The 16,996-nt window shown below is 31.5% G+C and overlaps 2 protein-coding genes across 2 annotated transcripts; both read left to right on the top strand.

Annotated features, from left to right (window-relative positions):
- The first annotated feature begins 620 nt into the window (after positions 1–620).
- LOC114405872 (ethylene-responsive transcription factor ERF027-like) lies at positions 621–1,285 on the top strand. The gene has a single exon (XM_028368392.1). The coding sequence runs from the start codon at positions 686–688 to the stop codon at positions 1,235–1,237; it is 552 nt and encodes a 183-aa protein (XP_028224193.1). The 5' UTR covers positions 621–685; the 3' UTR covers positions 1,238–1,285.
- Positions 1,286–11,902: 10,617 nt separating this feature from the next.
- Positions 11,903–12,880, top strand: LOC114424372 (dehydration-responsive element-binding protein 1E-like). Its single transcript, XM_028391218.1, has one exon. The coding sequence runs from the start codon at positions 11,980–11,982 to the stop codon at positions 12,658–12,660; it is 681 nt and encodes a 226-aa protein (XP_028247019.1). The 5' UTR covers positions 11,903–11,979; the 3' UTR covers positions 12,661–12,880.
- Positions 12,881–16,996: the final 4,116 nt, after the last annotated feature.

Raw genomic sequence — 16,996 nt, 5'->3', positions numbered from 1 at the left:
TAGAGCTTCTTCTACAACTACGTTTTTTTGGTGGGACTCTATTCCTTATTTTGCTAGAGCCAAGTACCTTATTGGGAATAGGATTACTCTCCCCTAGCTCTTCTGTTGGGAGTTTTTTGCATATATCTTTTGTAATTCCTCATTTTTATTAATGAAATCTTTGGTGTCTTGGTGCTGTCTAGTTCTTTGCTGGGATGCACCACACCGATCGTTTATAAAAAAAAATTTTAAAAAAAAAGAGCATGAGTTAAAAAGAGAGATACGAAGAAAATAAGGTAAAAAATGGAATGGAGAGAAAAATAAATGTAAAAGTATAACTATATGTTTTCAATCTCTTCAAAATCAAGAGGAAAAATGACTTTTATAGTTAGAAAGTTAAATTATTTTAATCTTTACATATTTCACTTTTTAATAAGAATTATTCAAATCATTTTACACATATATTAATTAATTTATATTTGACTTTTTTTCCTACTATTTTCTTTCTTTCATTACATGTAGTAAAACATACTTATAAATTAACACTTTTTAAAATGTGAATGGATGATTTTCCAAACCTTATATATAGATAGTCCCACAAATCTCAAAGCTGCAAGAAGTCCCATTCCATATTCCTTTTCTGAGGTGCATCCATTGGAGCAAGTCCTCATTTGGCACGTGCGAGCCTCACTTAAATAGCATTAGCATGGCCCCCTCATCATCACCATCTTCCAAGAGGCACCCACTGTTCCACGGAATCCGTTGCCGCGGAAGGAAATGGGTCTCCGAAATCCGCGAGCCACGCAAGGCCTCTCGCATATGGCTTGGCACCTTCCCCACGCCGGAGATGGCCGCCGCTGCCTACGACGTGGCCGCGTTGGCCTTAAAAGGCGACGGCGCTGTTCTCAACCTCCCTCACTCGGTTTCAAAGTATCAAATGCCTTTAACCAACTCTCCTGCGGATATTCGCAGTGCTGCCTCCGCTGCAGCCGCAATGATAAAGGCCGAAACTGAAACTGAAGCTACCCACAACCACAACATGAATATTGCATCAATAACTGATAATGAAGCTACCTACACTGCTTCAACTTCGTGGTTTGAAACTGATTTCATCGACGAGGAAGTCATATTTGGTATGCCAAGTTTGCTGGTGGACATGGCCGGGGGAATGCTTCTGTCGCCGCCCAGAATGAGCCCGCCACCGTCCGATAACTCGCTGGAGAAGCAAAATGGTGAAACTTTGTGGAGCTATTTTTGACATTGGCGTGTCTCACATCATATCCCACACCCTTAATTAAGGACTTTAATAAGCTTAGTTATGTAAATTGAGAACAACTGAACAAGAGCATTGGATTGTGTTACTTTTTTCTGAGTTCTGATATCATATCATAATATCCTCTGTTCAACTGTTCTATGTAGTACGTACTATACTTGTATCCGTATTTGATATTTCTACGTGTGGAGATAATTAATAGGATAAATATTTAGATGAAAATTTCTGAGGGCTGTTTTACTTTTTACTATCTTGCTGCAAAATATATATGATATATCTATGTGTTACTCATTGTCAATCTCTCCCGAAAATCTAATTAATTATTCTTGGTGGAGTTGTCAGTTGTCACTCGTGACCGCATATTTATGACTTTATCTATACATAACACTCTAATGTTAGTGAATTTTTAAGTGTTCTTTATTTTAATTTATTTTATATTTTTTTAGAAATAATAATATTTTTTAAACAAAATATAATTTAAGTGGCTTTTTTATATTTTTTTTCTTTCTATAAATTATTAATATTATATACCATTTAAAAAGTTATATATATATAATTTCATTAAGTAAGTTGTAAGTAAATGCTTTTATTAGATTTCTTTTTGCCTTAATTTGATTTGCAAATAGACCAAGCTATAAATACTAGTATATAACTCTTCTAAAAAATACTAGTATATAATTATTACAACTGACTAAAATTTAATTTTCTTTTTTATATTTTGTTTGTTAGCCCTTTTGATCTTTGTTGTATTTTTGAACTCAAGTGTATAAGTCCAGACAAGCCCACGTGTAAGTCTTCCCAAATATTGGTAACCAAAATTCACGAGGATGGCAAAGGGCAAAATTGCCAGCCTCCTACTTTATAACACGATGCTTCTTCGTAGAGTTTTCCTGCTAGAATGTTCGTATTAGAATTGTTCTCTCTCTTTTTCAGCTGTTCAAAATGCTTTGAGGAACTAATTAATTAGTTACCAAAAACAAAAGAAATGAGGGGCACACAGAAGGGAAAGAGGACAATTCAGCAAGCGCAATGCAACAGCAAACACCGACTTTGGAACTTAGTTAATCACCAGTTTAGAAAAGAGGGAATATTCACATGGAATTTTTTCTGGTCTACACGAGCCTAATTAATTTCTATAGTATATTTACAAATACTCAAACGTTCAAATCAGTGTCTAGGAAAAAATTTAACAGAAACCCCAAATTCCTATGCACAGCATCTAGAAAAATAATACAAAATATAAATATGATAAAATTTATAATGGATACAAAGAGAAACATAAAAAAAAATTAATAAAATATCTAAAATAAAGAAGTGTTTATATATATATATATATATATATATATAATAGGCAAGGTGGTGAATTACACCTCTGAGGGTGAATCTCGTGATTTCATAATACCTGTTTTTTCATGTTTAAAGGATTTTTTAGTTTTAGCTCTAGCGCTAGTACTTCGCGACTGCATATAGGATCACAATTCAGAACTTTTTTCATGTTAGGTCTAAGGACAAACTTTTGAACTTATTTGTATTGGACTAGCATTTATAGTATTAACTTCATTATTAACTATGAGCCTGAATTTTCCGAAGAGGGTCCATAACAGAACTTTTAAGATTATAATTAGAACAAAATCCTCGATGGACCCAAAGGTTATCAAGAGAAAGGGATAATATATATTTGAATTTTTTTATTGTATCGTTCTTGTGCTATTTTTTATAATAATAAGAATAAAATATATATTTCCGCATTTGTTATATCTTTTTCCCCAAAATTTGTTTTTAAAAAGTGTAATAGTTATTAATTGTAAGGTGAAAATATAAAAATAGTTTAAGAAAATTGGGTGATAAACGGTAAATAAAAATAATTTATTCAACAGACAACACGTTTAATTATGAATTTGTTTAACAGTTTCATATAATTTATAAAATAATTGATTCTGTAAGTTTTTTTTATAAAGCTAATTAAGATATCGCATTCCCAAGTCTTATACAATTAGCCAGAACTTACATGTTTCACTTAGGAGAGTTTGTTCTAAGCTAGGGGTTGAACAAATTTTCAGAAATCTGAAGTTGGGAATATGAGCTTGATTCAAGTTTTCTAAAAACATTTTCGGAAGTGGTACGGTTAATTCTTCGAAATGTAAAACACCCATAATTATCTTAGTTACTTCTTATTTCCATTGAGAAGGGGAAATATTAGATTTTCATGGGAATATAAATTATTTTTTACAAATAACTACAAATTCCTTTATTCTTCCAAATTTCCTTTTTTTACTTTTATTTTAAAATTAAATAATTTTTTTAAGTCATGGAAATATAAAATGTATTAAATATTTTTTATATAATGAAAACAGGAGTTATAAAAAAAAATATAGCGCAAGAGGATGTAAGACATTATTTTTTACGTCACACTATAGCTAAAGGTGATAAACAAAATTATTAAAAAAAAGTTAAATAAAAGCAACGATGTCGGAAGTTAACAAAATCTATATTAGGATTAATTAAAACATTTAAAATATTATCAATTAATTTATAAATTGTGTACATCTTAAAGAGAATATTTTTAATAGCAATTAGTTGATGTCACAAAAATACGTAGACAAGCCTATATATACGTCATGAGAAAGAACTTCTTCTTTAACTCCTCTCTTTTACCTACTAACCCTTGGACTCTTGGATGGAGCAATAGGCTGCCAGATATAACTGAAATCAAGTGAAGATCCTACTCTTTCTTAGATAATGGATATTGGGTTTATTGGACCCTACTCTCCGTCAGTATACTTGTTTAGTGGATCTGACTCAATAAACATATAAAACACAAGGTGATTCTTAAAGTAAAAAATGGATCACTTAAATAAAAATTGGACAGGAAAAACTCTATTAAGTGATACATTTAACTCATATTTTAATAAAAACAAAAATACACTAATAATGAAAAAAAAAATTCTAACAACTGACACTTACATGATCTTGAGTGTTCCTTTAACATCTAGGTGACTAGGTTAAGTGTATTTGATTGTTGGTCTTAGACTGAACAGTGATCAAATATTGGAGGACCAAAAATCGAAAGATTCATGCGGTCTGTGAGTCGGCCACATGAAGTCAAAAAAGATCGTGTACGAGAGATTTAATGTGGAAATGTTGTGTGCTGTTTAGTTATCACAAATCAGAGACAAATTATCAGCCATATACGTTGGTGGGGTTTTATCATTCATGTGTTAGTGTAGAGGCAATAAGGCAAATCTTAACGACATAATGAGAAAATGAATCTGAACAAATGACTGACATCTACCTCGATCCACGTCACCCACAATCGTCGAACATCACTTCGATGAGCTCTTTCAATTCTCACTTTATTTCTTATGTACAATTTGTTTTTGCTTATGTTTGTATCATCCTAGATATATTTCGGCGAAGCTAGTCACGTACTGTTTTATTTGTAAAAGGTGTGAAATTCTAGTTCGTTCATCATTGGCCAACACAAGCAATTATGTAAAATAGAAAACTTAAGAAAAGTTTATGTCGAAACACGAGCACAACCAATATCCCATAGCCGACTACCCAGATTTGATTTGTGTCTTCACTATCTCATGAGTTGCCCCGCACTTTACCCCCTTCGTTATCTTCTCAGAAGTTTTTTATGAAGCTGTAAGTTACGTTAATGACAAAGAAAAAACTTTGTTCAGGTATTTATCGTTATTGCATTAAAAATAATATATTTATATTTATATATTGTAAAAAAAATACTTAAATTTCTATGGGAAAATGAATAAATATTATATACATAATATAAAGACTTTTTACCTTATCATTCAAATACAAATTATTATATATGATAAATTTATTAGTTTTTAAATATCTAATTTTAAAACTATATAATTTTTTAATTAATTAATAATGTAAAATAAAATTTCTAACATTGAGTAAATTACATTTCAGGAGCAAGGGTCGCGCCAATTATTTCTAATAGCAACAACCAACGGTAAAAAAAAAAAAAAAAAGGTATGTTTTAAGAAAAATACAAGAACTAAAATTAAAGAGTAAGTAAATTGTTAGAACAAAAATTATATTAAACATCAACATAAGATTGATCGTAAAGATATTTGAGCTTTAAGACATGTTCATCTTGCCGAGCCTCCGAAAGCAACTAATCTAAACTTTTCTTTGTAAACAAAATATGTATTAAATTGTTTAATGGAAGTGCAAGAGTAACTTAGGACAAACCTAAAAGCTAGGCATCTTTATCCTTAGAGTTGTTTATGGTTTGAGTATTTAGATAACTATAACTAATAAATAAGTCGATATTATAACTATAGTTTTATAAAAGTAGTTATAATTTGATATAATCAATTATTGTTTTTAAACATGCATATATAACCAATTATATTTAAAACTAATTACAAAGCCAATTATGAATAAATAAACAAAAATATTTAAAATAATTATTTCTATAAAAACTAATTATAGTTTTATAACTAATTATTTTTAAATAAAAATAAATTATTTAAAATAACCATAACAATAAAACTGATTATAATTTATAACTACTTTTATATAACTAGTTACAGTTATTTTTTAAAACTAATGTTTTTAGTAGTCCTACTTGTCCTTTTGACACATGCCCTACTTGGAGCACACCTTTCTCAAATGTCCTTGGATACCAATTTCAATTTGATTTGAATTTTCATAATTCTTGTGTCTATATTTATGGAGGTTGGAAATGAAGAAATGATTTTGTTTAAGAATTGTCTACCTCCCACTCCCAATATGTCCAGAGATGTCAAAATAAATGAGCTATTTACAAGCACTGGGTGAGCTTGAGTTATTGGTGGGTCCTTCCTTCTGGTAGGGGATCCCTTGCAAATAGTGGCCGTATTTTACAAAAAGCTACTTCCTGTCTCATCTTTTCTCTCCAACATCTTCCTTGGATTTGAATTTTTCTTTTCATGTATAATAATTACAGTAAAATTAGATCATATCTAATGTATATTACCTAATTTCCACCACTAGACCAAACGGATCCTAGTGCTTCGTTCCTTGGATTTGAATTTGATCCTAGCCACTTGCACTAGAGAATTACTATTCTCATCCCCTAAATTGTTATTCTCACCTCAACTTTTTAAAATAATATATATAGGGACAAAATTACCCCTCCTCCCTTTCCTTTTTTCCTTGTTTTCCACATTTGACTTTCAAATGCAACAGAATCATGATATCATTATGTTGATAATTATGTTTTATATTTGGCACGAACAAAAATGGAATCCCATTTCTGTCACAGCGTAAGAGTTATGGAAAGGATTAAAACGAATTTCGGTTGAAACCGCATTACGTGAAATGAAACTTTTTATTGGGCCTTTTCTCCTCTGGGCCATGTGCTTTTCTGCCTCGGCTCTCTGTTCTGTACCAAAGTCCCAAATAGAAGGGACTAACTAGTAACTACGCATGTTATAACTATTCGAATTGACTTGTAATCTGCATTTCCTCTATATTTATGTTTTAATAGTTTTAAAATTTTCATTCAATCGAAGAATATGGAAAAATAATAAATGAATTTGTATTGAAAAATTAAAATTACTTACTACATAAAATAAGTTCATGTTTGCTCAGGATAGAATTTAGATAAACTTATAATAACTATAAAAAAAAAAAAAAATAATGCGTAGTTACTAGTTAGGCTACTCATGTAATTCGTGGATTGTGTATATTTAATAATAAGAAAAATTATTTGATAAGTACGTATTTAAAATATATTTCAATCAATGATGTTAAAAATGTTTATAATCAAAATAATTATAAAAAATATTTGATAAAAATTAGTGGAAAAAATACAATTCACTAATTCTACAAAATATAACAAAAAAGACATTTTTAAAATTTTTAATGACATTTTATGGGTTTGTGAGTGATCTTTCAAAGAGGATTAAGATAAAGTCTTTGCCTTTTTTTCTTTTCATTTGTGTTAAATCAACTCATTCATTTTCTCTTCATTTTATAGGAGGCAAAGATATAGATGAGCAATGAAGTAAACAAAAATATAGGAAAAAGAGAAATAGATAAATCAAAATTAGTGAACATGAAGAGAATTTAAAGTTATTTGGTTTGAAAAAACAAACAAAAAGGAAATAAACATGAGATAATGTCGAATAGCATAATAAGGTTGGTGGATTTGTATATTTTAACAAAAAATAAAGATAAAGTCAAAATAAAAGACACATGTATTATGGGTTCATCCAATGATAAAAATGAAGGTAGAACTAACAAAATAGATTGAGTCAGTCGTATCGGACTGAACTAGATTAAAAAAATGTTGATCCAAATAGAACTAAACATATTTAGGTGAGTCTTCATCGGTCTAAACTAAACTCAAAGAATATACAATTGAATGAATTTAAACCTATTTCGGCTCGATATTTTTATTTTTTTGAATTTGTAGAATTTGTATGAATTTGATGAGCCACTAGGCTTGACTAGGCTTCAACAAATGAAACCCATCTAGAATATGACTTGACTCAGTCCATTTTTAATGTTTCACCTGACAGATATTTGAATCCTACACCTCTCTTTTTGTAACCTATACCTCTCATTATATTTCAAAATTACAATGGGAGGTGATAGATTCAACAGTGAGAATGCTGGAAACAAATGCCGACCTGATGGACCTGACTAACATGTCCATTTTGTCAACTCTAGATGCAGGTGAGTGTTAGCTGGTAACACAGAGTTGTTCAAAATTGCTTAAGGCATCATGCAAAATTGATTATAGGTAGAATTGTTATGCATTTCTTGGCTATTTCTTGCCATTTTTGCACATATAATTTTTTCACTCCTTTCTCTCCATTTCTTTGTCATCTCTTTCCCACTAAATACGTTTAGAAACAAAACTACAAACGCATGTTTAGAAACCAGTTCTCCCCAATCTAAATTGACGTTTCAGTTAATGAAGAGATACTCTTGTGTTTTTTTCCCTCAAAAAGTGTGAACATCCATTTTTCAAGCTCCAAATTAACGCAATCCAAACACATAGTCAACTTGGTTGCTCAAGCAAATTGACTTCCTTAGCAGGTATCAAGCATTTACTGAACGTATATTATTAGAACGGGACGAAATAAAACACGAGTTTTCTCACTCGAATTTCATGTTTCCAAAATACAATTCTAGAACTATTTCTACCTCCACTAACTCGCGAGTTTAAATCAATTTTGAGAAGCTCCAAACAAGAAAAATGATCATACCTGCAATTTTCCCAAACAACTTTGACCTTTAAGCATAACACCAATATTTATAAAACAAACTATCCTACTGAGAAAGAAAAGTGGAAAATCAGAACCCAGGATCTACATGAACTAATAATCAGTAGATGAAAAAGATAAGCACACTTGATGGTCTACAATCTAATTTATTGTCTTAGCATTTTACTAGGCTTCTTAAAAGAGAACTAAAATTCACAAGATTTGAATTAAACCCTCTAAGTTCTTCACAATATAGATACGCCATTGAACACTTTCATGCATGACAGAAACCAAGGAAAACACAGAGTATAGCTTCAAAAGTGAATCGAAATGCAATAGACTTGTCTGCATTGTGCAGAAAAATTATTCTACTTCGATAGCACAGTGGTATTTTCATACAATTAACAGAATTCTGCATTTTTAATAGGTTCAAGACTTGCAAATTAGCTTTCAGTAGAAACAGATGACATTGGATTTCTAGTTGTATGGTTCAAGTTGATAATTGTTGTCACGAGGGGCATTATGCAGAAAACAGGTTTGGATTTGGGATAAAACTAGTACTGATTTACTAGGAAACTGAATCTGAAACTTATACCATCTGAAAGCTTTGTGTGTTAGCTTTTAGACAAACAACGCTCAAATCCGATCTGTGCAACTAGAGTTATGCATCAAACTGTGACTATTCCTAGGACAAGGCCAACATGTGATGAGACTTTAGTTCAAGAAAAAGGAATTTTCTTCACTTCACATAATCAAACCATAAACAAAAGTGTAAAACGACCATTTTTGTTATAAGGACAACGAAAGAGTGAAATTTAAAAGGAAATCCTTTACAACAAAGAGAACACTCAGCTTATATCAACTTAAAGCAAAGAAGGAAGATGACGCCACCAAACTATAAGTGATAACAGTGACATGTTCTGCATCATTGATAATTAAGTGAAGGATATTCACGTAGGAAATCTCAAGAAAATGAATTTCTTACATCTTATCAATCAAACCACGTTCAAGGTTCCACACCAGAGGCACGGGATTCAAGAATGAAGAATCAAATCACAAAATTAAGCATTATTTAAAGGGGTTGTAGCCTAGGCATTTTATCAGACACCTTATACGCAACCAGGGGTTCATTAAAATTGTTAGAATTATCTATGTTTTGCTATGCCAATTGGAAATGAGGAATGCTATCTGTTTACTTCTTTCACGTGAAAGTTTTAGAATTTGTCGCCTTATTGTCATCTTTTCATTTTCTCGTTAGTTACCTCTGTTTTTTTTTTAAAAAAAATCATGTGTTTGTTTTTGTCCATCTAAGATTTATGGGCTTAAAATGTTAAACCCTATTTTTATGGGCCTCAGTATTTCATTGACTCTCATTTTTCTATTTATCTTTATTTAGTTTCTTTTTTAATTTCTCATAATGAATAAACTATCCGAATAAATTAGGTATTTTAACTTACCTCTCTTTACTTGTTCTTATTGAGGATGTGGATAATGACGAATTCTCATATTATCACGTTAAGAAAACAAAATGCGAATATTTTTTCTTATCGAAAATCCATAAAAACTAAATAATGCAATGTATTATTCGTAAAAATAAAATAAAATAATGCAATGTGTTTAATGCATGCCAAAAGTCTGATGCCATACAACGCGTCAAAATTTTGTTCGAACAAAAAAAAGTCCTTCTAAATTAAACGAATTAAAGAAAAAATATTAATTTAATTTGATATAAAATTGAAAATACTCTCTACATCGGTTCCTAATTTAATTGATCCAATAAAGTATTTCCTAAATCGGTTATAAATCCACTGTGGAGATCATTTATTTTAATATTACAAAATATCATTACTTCACACATTACGTCGATTTTCTAAGAAGAAATAAAAATTTCAGATGTTAAAAGCGTTTTTTTTATTTGTAAACAACTAAGAGAGGTGTACAACATTTAACACTAAATTGCCACAAAAAAAAAAACATTTAACACTAAATCGTGTCTTAACAATATGACGTCTTATAGAAAATATTTATAAAAAATGAAAACATTAGTTAAAGAAATAATTCAAAACACAAAAACAGTTAGAGAAAATTTATATTTTGTTAAAAATAAAAATAAGTAGTGTTGAATAAAACACATTAAATACTCTGAATTAATACTTTTAAGAGATTCATTAAACAAAACCTTTTCAAAATAAGGAGAATGTTAGTAATTAGTAAATGTCATTGAGATACAAATTTAAAAATACAAAAAAAATAATGTATTTATCATATTTAAAATGTCAAATTATTTAACATTTTAAAAATAAATTATAAATATTAAATTTAGTATATTAACAAAATACTAAAAAATAAAGTAATTAGACTCAATATTAAACGCATGTCCTTCAAATACTTGTTAAAAATAAATCCTTTTAAAAATAATGGTTTTTTATATATTTAAAAATAGAATTATTCAATGCTATTTTTAAAAATATATATATAATATAATATATTAAACGTTATGTACTAAATATTCTTAAAATACTTGTCCGAGAAACTCTTTGAATGTTTAAATATATTTAATAGTAAAATTGATTGAACACTCACTGTTAACAAGATAGTTAGAATCTTTGGATTAACTAAAATAACTGTAAACTCAACGTGGCTAAATAATTCCAGTCAGGAATACTAGAAAAATCTTCTAGAGTAGAGCAGTCCGTCAAACGGTGATAGTGACCCTCATATTCTCACTACTATAAGCAGTAACATCAATATTCAATACTAACTAAATATGGATAAAATCATACAAAAACACGTGTTAAATCTTTTGTCATTATCTTCAAAAAAATTAAATAAAAATAACTTTTGTCATTACCATTATTTAATAGCTGGAGACTGGAGCCGTAGTGGGAGACACCCAGGGTCAAGTGTCAACAGCAGGCAACAGCCTGTTTCAACTTTTGCTATATCATCATTATCCATGAAAATCTAAACTGATAGATTAATCAATTAAAAAAACTTACATAAATAATTTTTTAAAGAGAACTGAATTGAAAAAAAAAATCTTTTTTGATTGAATCTATTTTTTTATTTACTCTTTAAAATAAAATCCAATTAAATTACAGAGATATTAAATGAATATATAAAATATTAGTTAAAATTTAATTTAACACGATTCCCAAACTAATCCAAATAAAATTAAAATATAAAAAAGTTTTTTTTTTATGAATTGAATGGAATAATAATTTTTACCTCAAAATCAATCTATTTCATTGGTCATTACCTAGTAGTTCAGTTGTAGATGTACTTTACAGTAGTGAAAAGCGTGGGCTTGGAGTTACAGTGGCCCACCCGAGTCGTGTGGTGTCCGAGACCGTGTCCGCATAGTAGCCTCGTACGTGGTCCAACCATCCTCAAAAAGCTATATATATGCCCCCCACACTCCTTCCTCAGCTAAAACCAGAAACTCCAAATACCTCACTCCACAGTTGAACAACAACACCAACACCAACTTCTGGAATGAACATTTTCAAATCCCCACTGGACCATGATTTGAACTGTGGTGGAATATTCCACGACTCAGCAGAAGCATCTTATTCGTCTGAAACAAGGAGCACCCCCTCAGACGAAGAAGTGATTCTAGCGTCAGCGCGGCCAAAGAAGCGAGCGGGAAGAAGAGTCTTCAAGGAGACAAGGCACCCCGTCTACCGAGGAGTGCGTCGCAGGAACAAGAACAAGTGGGTCTGCGAGATGCGAGTCCCCAACAACAACTCACGGATTTGGCTCGGGACATACCCAACGCCCGAAATGGCCGCACGTGCGCACGACGTTGCGGCGCTCGCGCTCAGGGGAAAGTCCGCGTGCCTCAACTTCGCGGACTCCAGGTGGCGGCTGACGGTGCCGGCGACCACCAACGCGGAGGAGATACGGCGAGCGGCGGGGGAGGCTGCTGAGGCATTTGCAGTTGCAGATGGGGACGACGTTAATATTGACCAACAGCAGAGTGTGATGGCCACGAATGATGATGAAGTTCAAGAGCCTCTCCAGCAGGAGGAGGTTCAAGACTTGCATGATTTGCTTTTGAGTATTGCGAATGAGCCTTTGATGTCTCCTCCACCCTGTGCAAGAGATGGTAGGGACTGGAATGACGTGGACATATTTGATGATGATGAAATCTCACTGTGGAACTTCTCAATTTGACGCGTACGTCATTAAGAGTATGACTGTATGCATGTTTGATGATAAGCGAAAACACCTTTTTGTGTGTATGCGATTTTCTATATTTTTAGGGACCTGTTGTGTGTAGATAAATTAAGTAGCACTCGATTGATTAAGTTGAGTGGAGTTAAACATATTGTAGTTGTATGTATGATTTGTTTCGTGATTAAATTTTAATGACAAGTACAGTTGGCAAATTCAACGGTTCCCATCCCATTAGTACCAAGAGGGCAGCACTACTACGCACTTGGATCCTCTGCTGCTATACTGCCTCTACAATTAAAAAAAAAAAAAACTTACAATTTGACCGGAAAGTTTCGTGATCCGTATATGAAATATAATTAATTAGGAAAATGTTAAAAATTATACGTCTAATAAATAATGTGATGAAAACAAAAATTAGTAATCAATTATAACATATCTTGTGTGTATACTTTCTCCTCTTTAACCTCACACTCAATGTTTTCTATTTTTAAGTTTTATTTTTATTTTTATCGTGTTAATTGTTAATTTTATTGTAGTGGAAGATATTTAAATTTAGAATTTTTTTTTCTTATTTTTATCCTTTTGCTACAAGATTTGTTGTTGATTTTTTATGGTTTGATTTTTGGGTTAGGCTACAATAACAACGGCGGTCCTGAAGGTGACGGTGTTTTGCCCATACAAAAGTTGCAATAATAGGATTCACAGGACGATTGTCAGAGAAGTTAAAAGGAAGGTAGAGGTTCTTCTATTTTGATTTAATTAAAACGGTCTTTGTGTTTTTTTTTTGTCTGACTTTTTGTGGTTTGATTTTTGGGACAAGCTACAGTCACAACAATGATGCTGAAGGTGACGTTGCTTTGTTCATGTAAAGGTTGCAACAATAGGATTCACAGTGCGGTGTTGAAGAATAAAAGTGTCATTTTTATCTATTTATTGATTTGACATTTATTTTTTATTTGTGTCTTTTTATTGTCGTGTGTTGAAATGGTGTGACGTAGGAGTTAATGACGTTCGTTGCTGATCTTTCTCAGCCTCGATCGCCACATTTACCTGGCAAGATCAGGTTTTCATTTTTTATTCCAATATTACTTCTGGTTATTGTTATTGTTATTATTATTATTACTCAAGTCAAGTGACCATGACTATGCTAGGTTGTTGCCTACGATATTCTCGTGATTCAAATTTGTCTTTTGAATCAAGTTTTGTGATTTTAATTTTGCAGGTTAATTTAGAATACCTTGGTAGAGTTGTGTTTAACACAAATGGCGGGAACTGATTCAGACACAACTATCATTGATGGTCTGGGTGTTGCTAGATGGAGAGTTGGTGGAATAGAAGCAGAAGCTGCAATGCTTGGCCAGGTACAAAATCTGGTTTTCATTTTTTATTCCAATATTACTTCAGGTTTTTATTATTATTATTATTATTATTATTATTATTATTATTATTATTATTACTATTATTATTATTATTACTCAAGTCAAGTGATCATGACTATGTTAAGGTGTTGCCTACGATATTCTCGTGATTCAAATTTGTCTTCTAAATCAAGTTTTGTGATTTTAATTTTGCAAGTTAATTTAGAATACCTTGGTAGAGTTGTGTTCAACACAAATGGTGGGAACTGATTCAGACACAAGTATCATTGATGGCCTGGGTGTTGGTGGATGGGGAGTTGCTGGAATAGAAGCAAAAGTTACAATGCTTGGCCAAGTACAAAATCAGGTTTTCATTTTTTATTCCAATATTACTTTAGGTTATTATTATTATTATTACTTAAGTCAAGTGACCATGACTATGCTAAGGTGTTGCCTGCGATATTCTCGTGATTCAAATTTGTCTTTTGAATCAAATTTTGTGATTTTAATTTTGCAGGTTAATTTAGAATACCTTGGTAGAGTTGTGTTCAACACAAATGGCGGGAATTGATTCAGACACAACTATCATTGATGGCCTGGGTGTTGCTGGTTATAGGAGTTGATTATTAGCAGTGGGGCAAACTGACTATATGTGTTTTTCTTTTCTTTTTTTCTCTTGAATTTTGGATATGTTGTACATGGTCTAATACATATTTTGTTTTGGTCCTTGCTGATTAATTGACTATAATATGTTCATGGTATTGGCAAGATGACCACATACTTCATGACTTTAACTACTGGAAATCTTGCAGAGCATACATTACATTGAGTGTGTGTGGGTAACTATAATGAGGTTTTCCCTTGGTAACATGACAGGGAATATTGACTTAACAAAATAATCTATGATGCATTGCAGATTCTTTCAGATTCTTAAAAGAGAACCCATTATGACATGTACCTGTTGTATCAGAAAAAAAACTACTTATGCAAATGCATTATGGACAGGGTTCAAAATTGCAAATTTACAAATCACAGGCTACTGCGTTCAAGGAGATGGAAGTTGCTGAATGGTTAAAATGGTGCAGATTAACTATAAATAATATTTTGGCAGAAAATAAGATGGTAGTTGGAACCGGCTATTTTGATGTATTTGAGAGAGATTTTTATTCAGCTATTCATGCAACATACTATGGTCCTAAAATTCAGTCCATGGAGCTTCTTCCTTATGTAGTTTGAACAGTCACTTTATTATAAATATTAAGTTTAACAATACATTGCAGTTAAAATATGCTTACTAGCTCGTTTATCAAACAACCCGTGCATGTGCACGAGTTACAAACTGGTTTAGTTTAAAAGGGTGAAATAACACTAGAAGTAATTTTAGCTGAAAGACAATGAAAGAGAATGTTCGGCCGGTTGTGTTTGTTACCTATAAAATGTTACTGGAAGTTCTAAAAATCGTGGGATCCATTGAATTATACTTTCATCTCACTTATAACTTATTTTCATTTCTCCCACTTTTTTTCACTCTACCATATCAAACCGTCTTAAAATTCTTTTCCACTTTCAATACTCCTAAGTTTCTGAGAAGTTGGATAGAAATTTTTTTTTCCTTTGTGATACCTCACTCTTCCAATTATTCAAGGGCAGGCTACGGATAGGGAGGATGCATCACAACAGACAAGCAATTTCCTCATCGTTTTCTTAAGGGTATTGATGTGATCTTTACTAGGAGCAGATCGTTTGATACAGGTTATAAAGTTTTGGATGACACCGCTTTCAGAGAGGAAAAGTAAGTCAGGGTAGACACCACAAGGATTACCTTGATACATTTGAGATTGATTCAACAAGGAACTTAGAGAGAAACTCTCACCAAATTTTATCAAATGTTAAAAGCTCTTGTATTGAAAACGAAATCCATACATATAGAGTATTTGAACGATAAAATAGACATAAATATGGACCTTTAAAACAGTTTGGGCCGAAATTACAATGAAAATAAATTATAAATAAAAAATAGAACATATTTAACATGGACCTTCAAATTAGTTTATGCCTTCAGTAACAATTAATATTTTTAGTAATGCGTGTCTCTGAGCCTTCATCCTTCTTCACCACTTGGGCCTTGTTAAGTAAGTATGACTGCTATGTATTCACTGATTGGTCCTATTATTAGTGATAAATTTTTGAATTTGGACAGTTTTAAAATTTTCATCAAGTACTAATTAAAAAAAAATCAACCCAGCATATTAATCCACTCCAAGACCTCCTAGGACACCTGGTAAGAAGCCAAATAATTTTTTTGGCTTGAACGTTCGAGCAAGAATCAAATTACTCAAGAGAGAATTTCAATGAACTAGGAAAGACGACATAAAGATGGAAGGATACGTTTCTAAAATGGAAGACATCACTGACAATTTTAAATTAGCAAGAAGTCCACTCTCCAATCTTGATCTAACTTCTCAAGTCTTTTAGACTTGATAATGAATATAATCGATCCTATAGTGGTTAGTTATCTGATAGAGAATCTAACCTGGGTAGAAATGCAAGCTACCTTGTTGACATTTGAAAACAAGTTGGGACAGCACAACAAGATCAACAATCTCAGTCTCCAACAACCCTCTACAAATATAATATAGAAAGTTAGCAAAGGTGTCAACTTTGAAGAAAATCATAGTACCTGGAGGGATTAAAAATGGATGAGGACAAACTAGTTGACGTGCACAATTAAAAAAAACTAGGTGTGATTATCTCATTAAATTCTTTGACAAAGTAACAAAATATAAGAACTAAAAACATAAATTTGGAAAATTTTAGGAACCAAAAAATAATAAATCCTTAAAATAAATTAATCTCAACTTATGCACCCGATTGCTACATATATTATCCATGTTTGTACCATTTATTGTCACATAGACAAATAACATGTTGCGTACGTTCTATTATTATTAACTTAATTTTATGTAAGTTTTTTA

This window comes from Glycine soja, chromosome 1 (genome assembly GCF_004193775.1).
Source record: "Glycine soja cultivar W05 chromosome 1, ASM419377v2, whole genome shotgun sequence".
Classification (NCBI taxonomy): domain Eukaryota; kingdom Viridiplantae; phylum Streptophyta; class Magnoliopsida; order Fabales; family Fabaceae; genus Glycine; species Glycine soja.
This window is presented reverse-complemented; position numbering and strand designations above follow the sequence as displayed.

Excerpts from the sequence above, each read along its gene's own strand:
- LOC114405872 (XM_028368392.1), top strand. The coding sequence starts at position 686 with ATGGCCCCCTCATCATCACCATCTTCCAAGAGGCACCCACTGTTCCAC.
- LOC114424372 (XM_028391218.1), top strand. The coding sequence starts at position 11,980 with ATGAACATTTTCAAATCCCCACTGGACCATGATTTGAACTGTGGTGGA.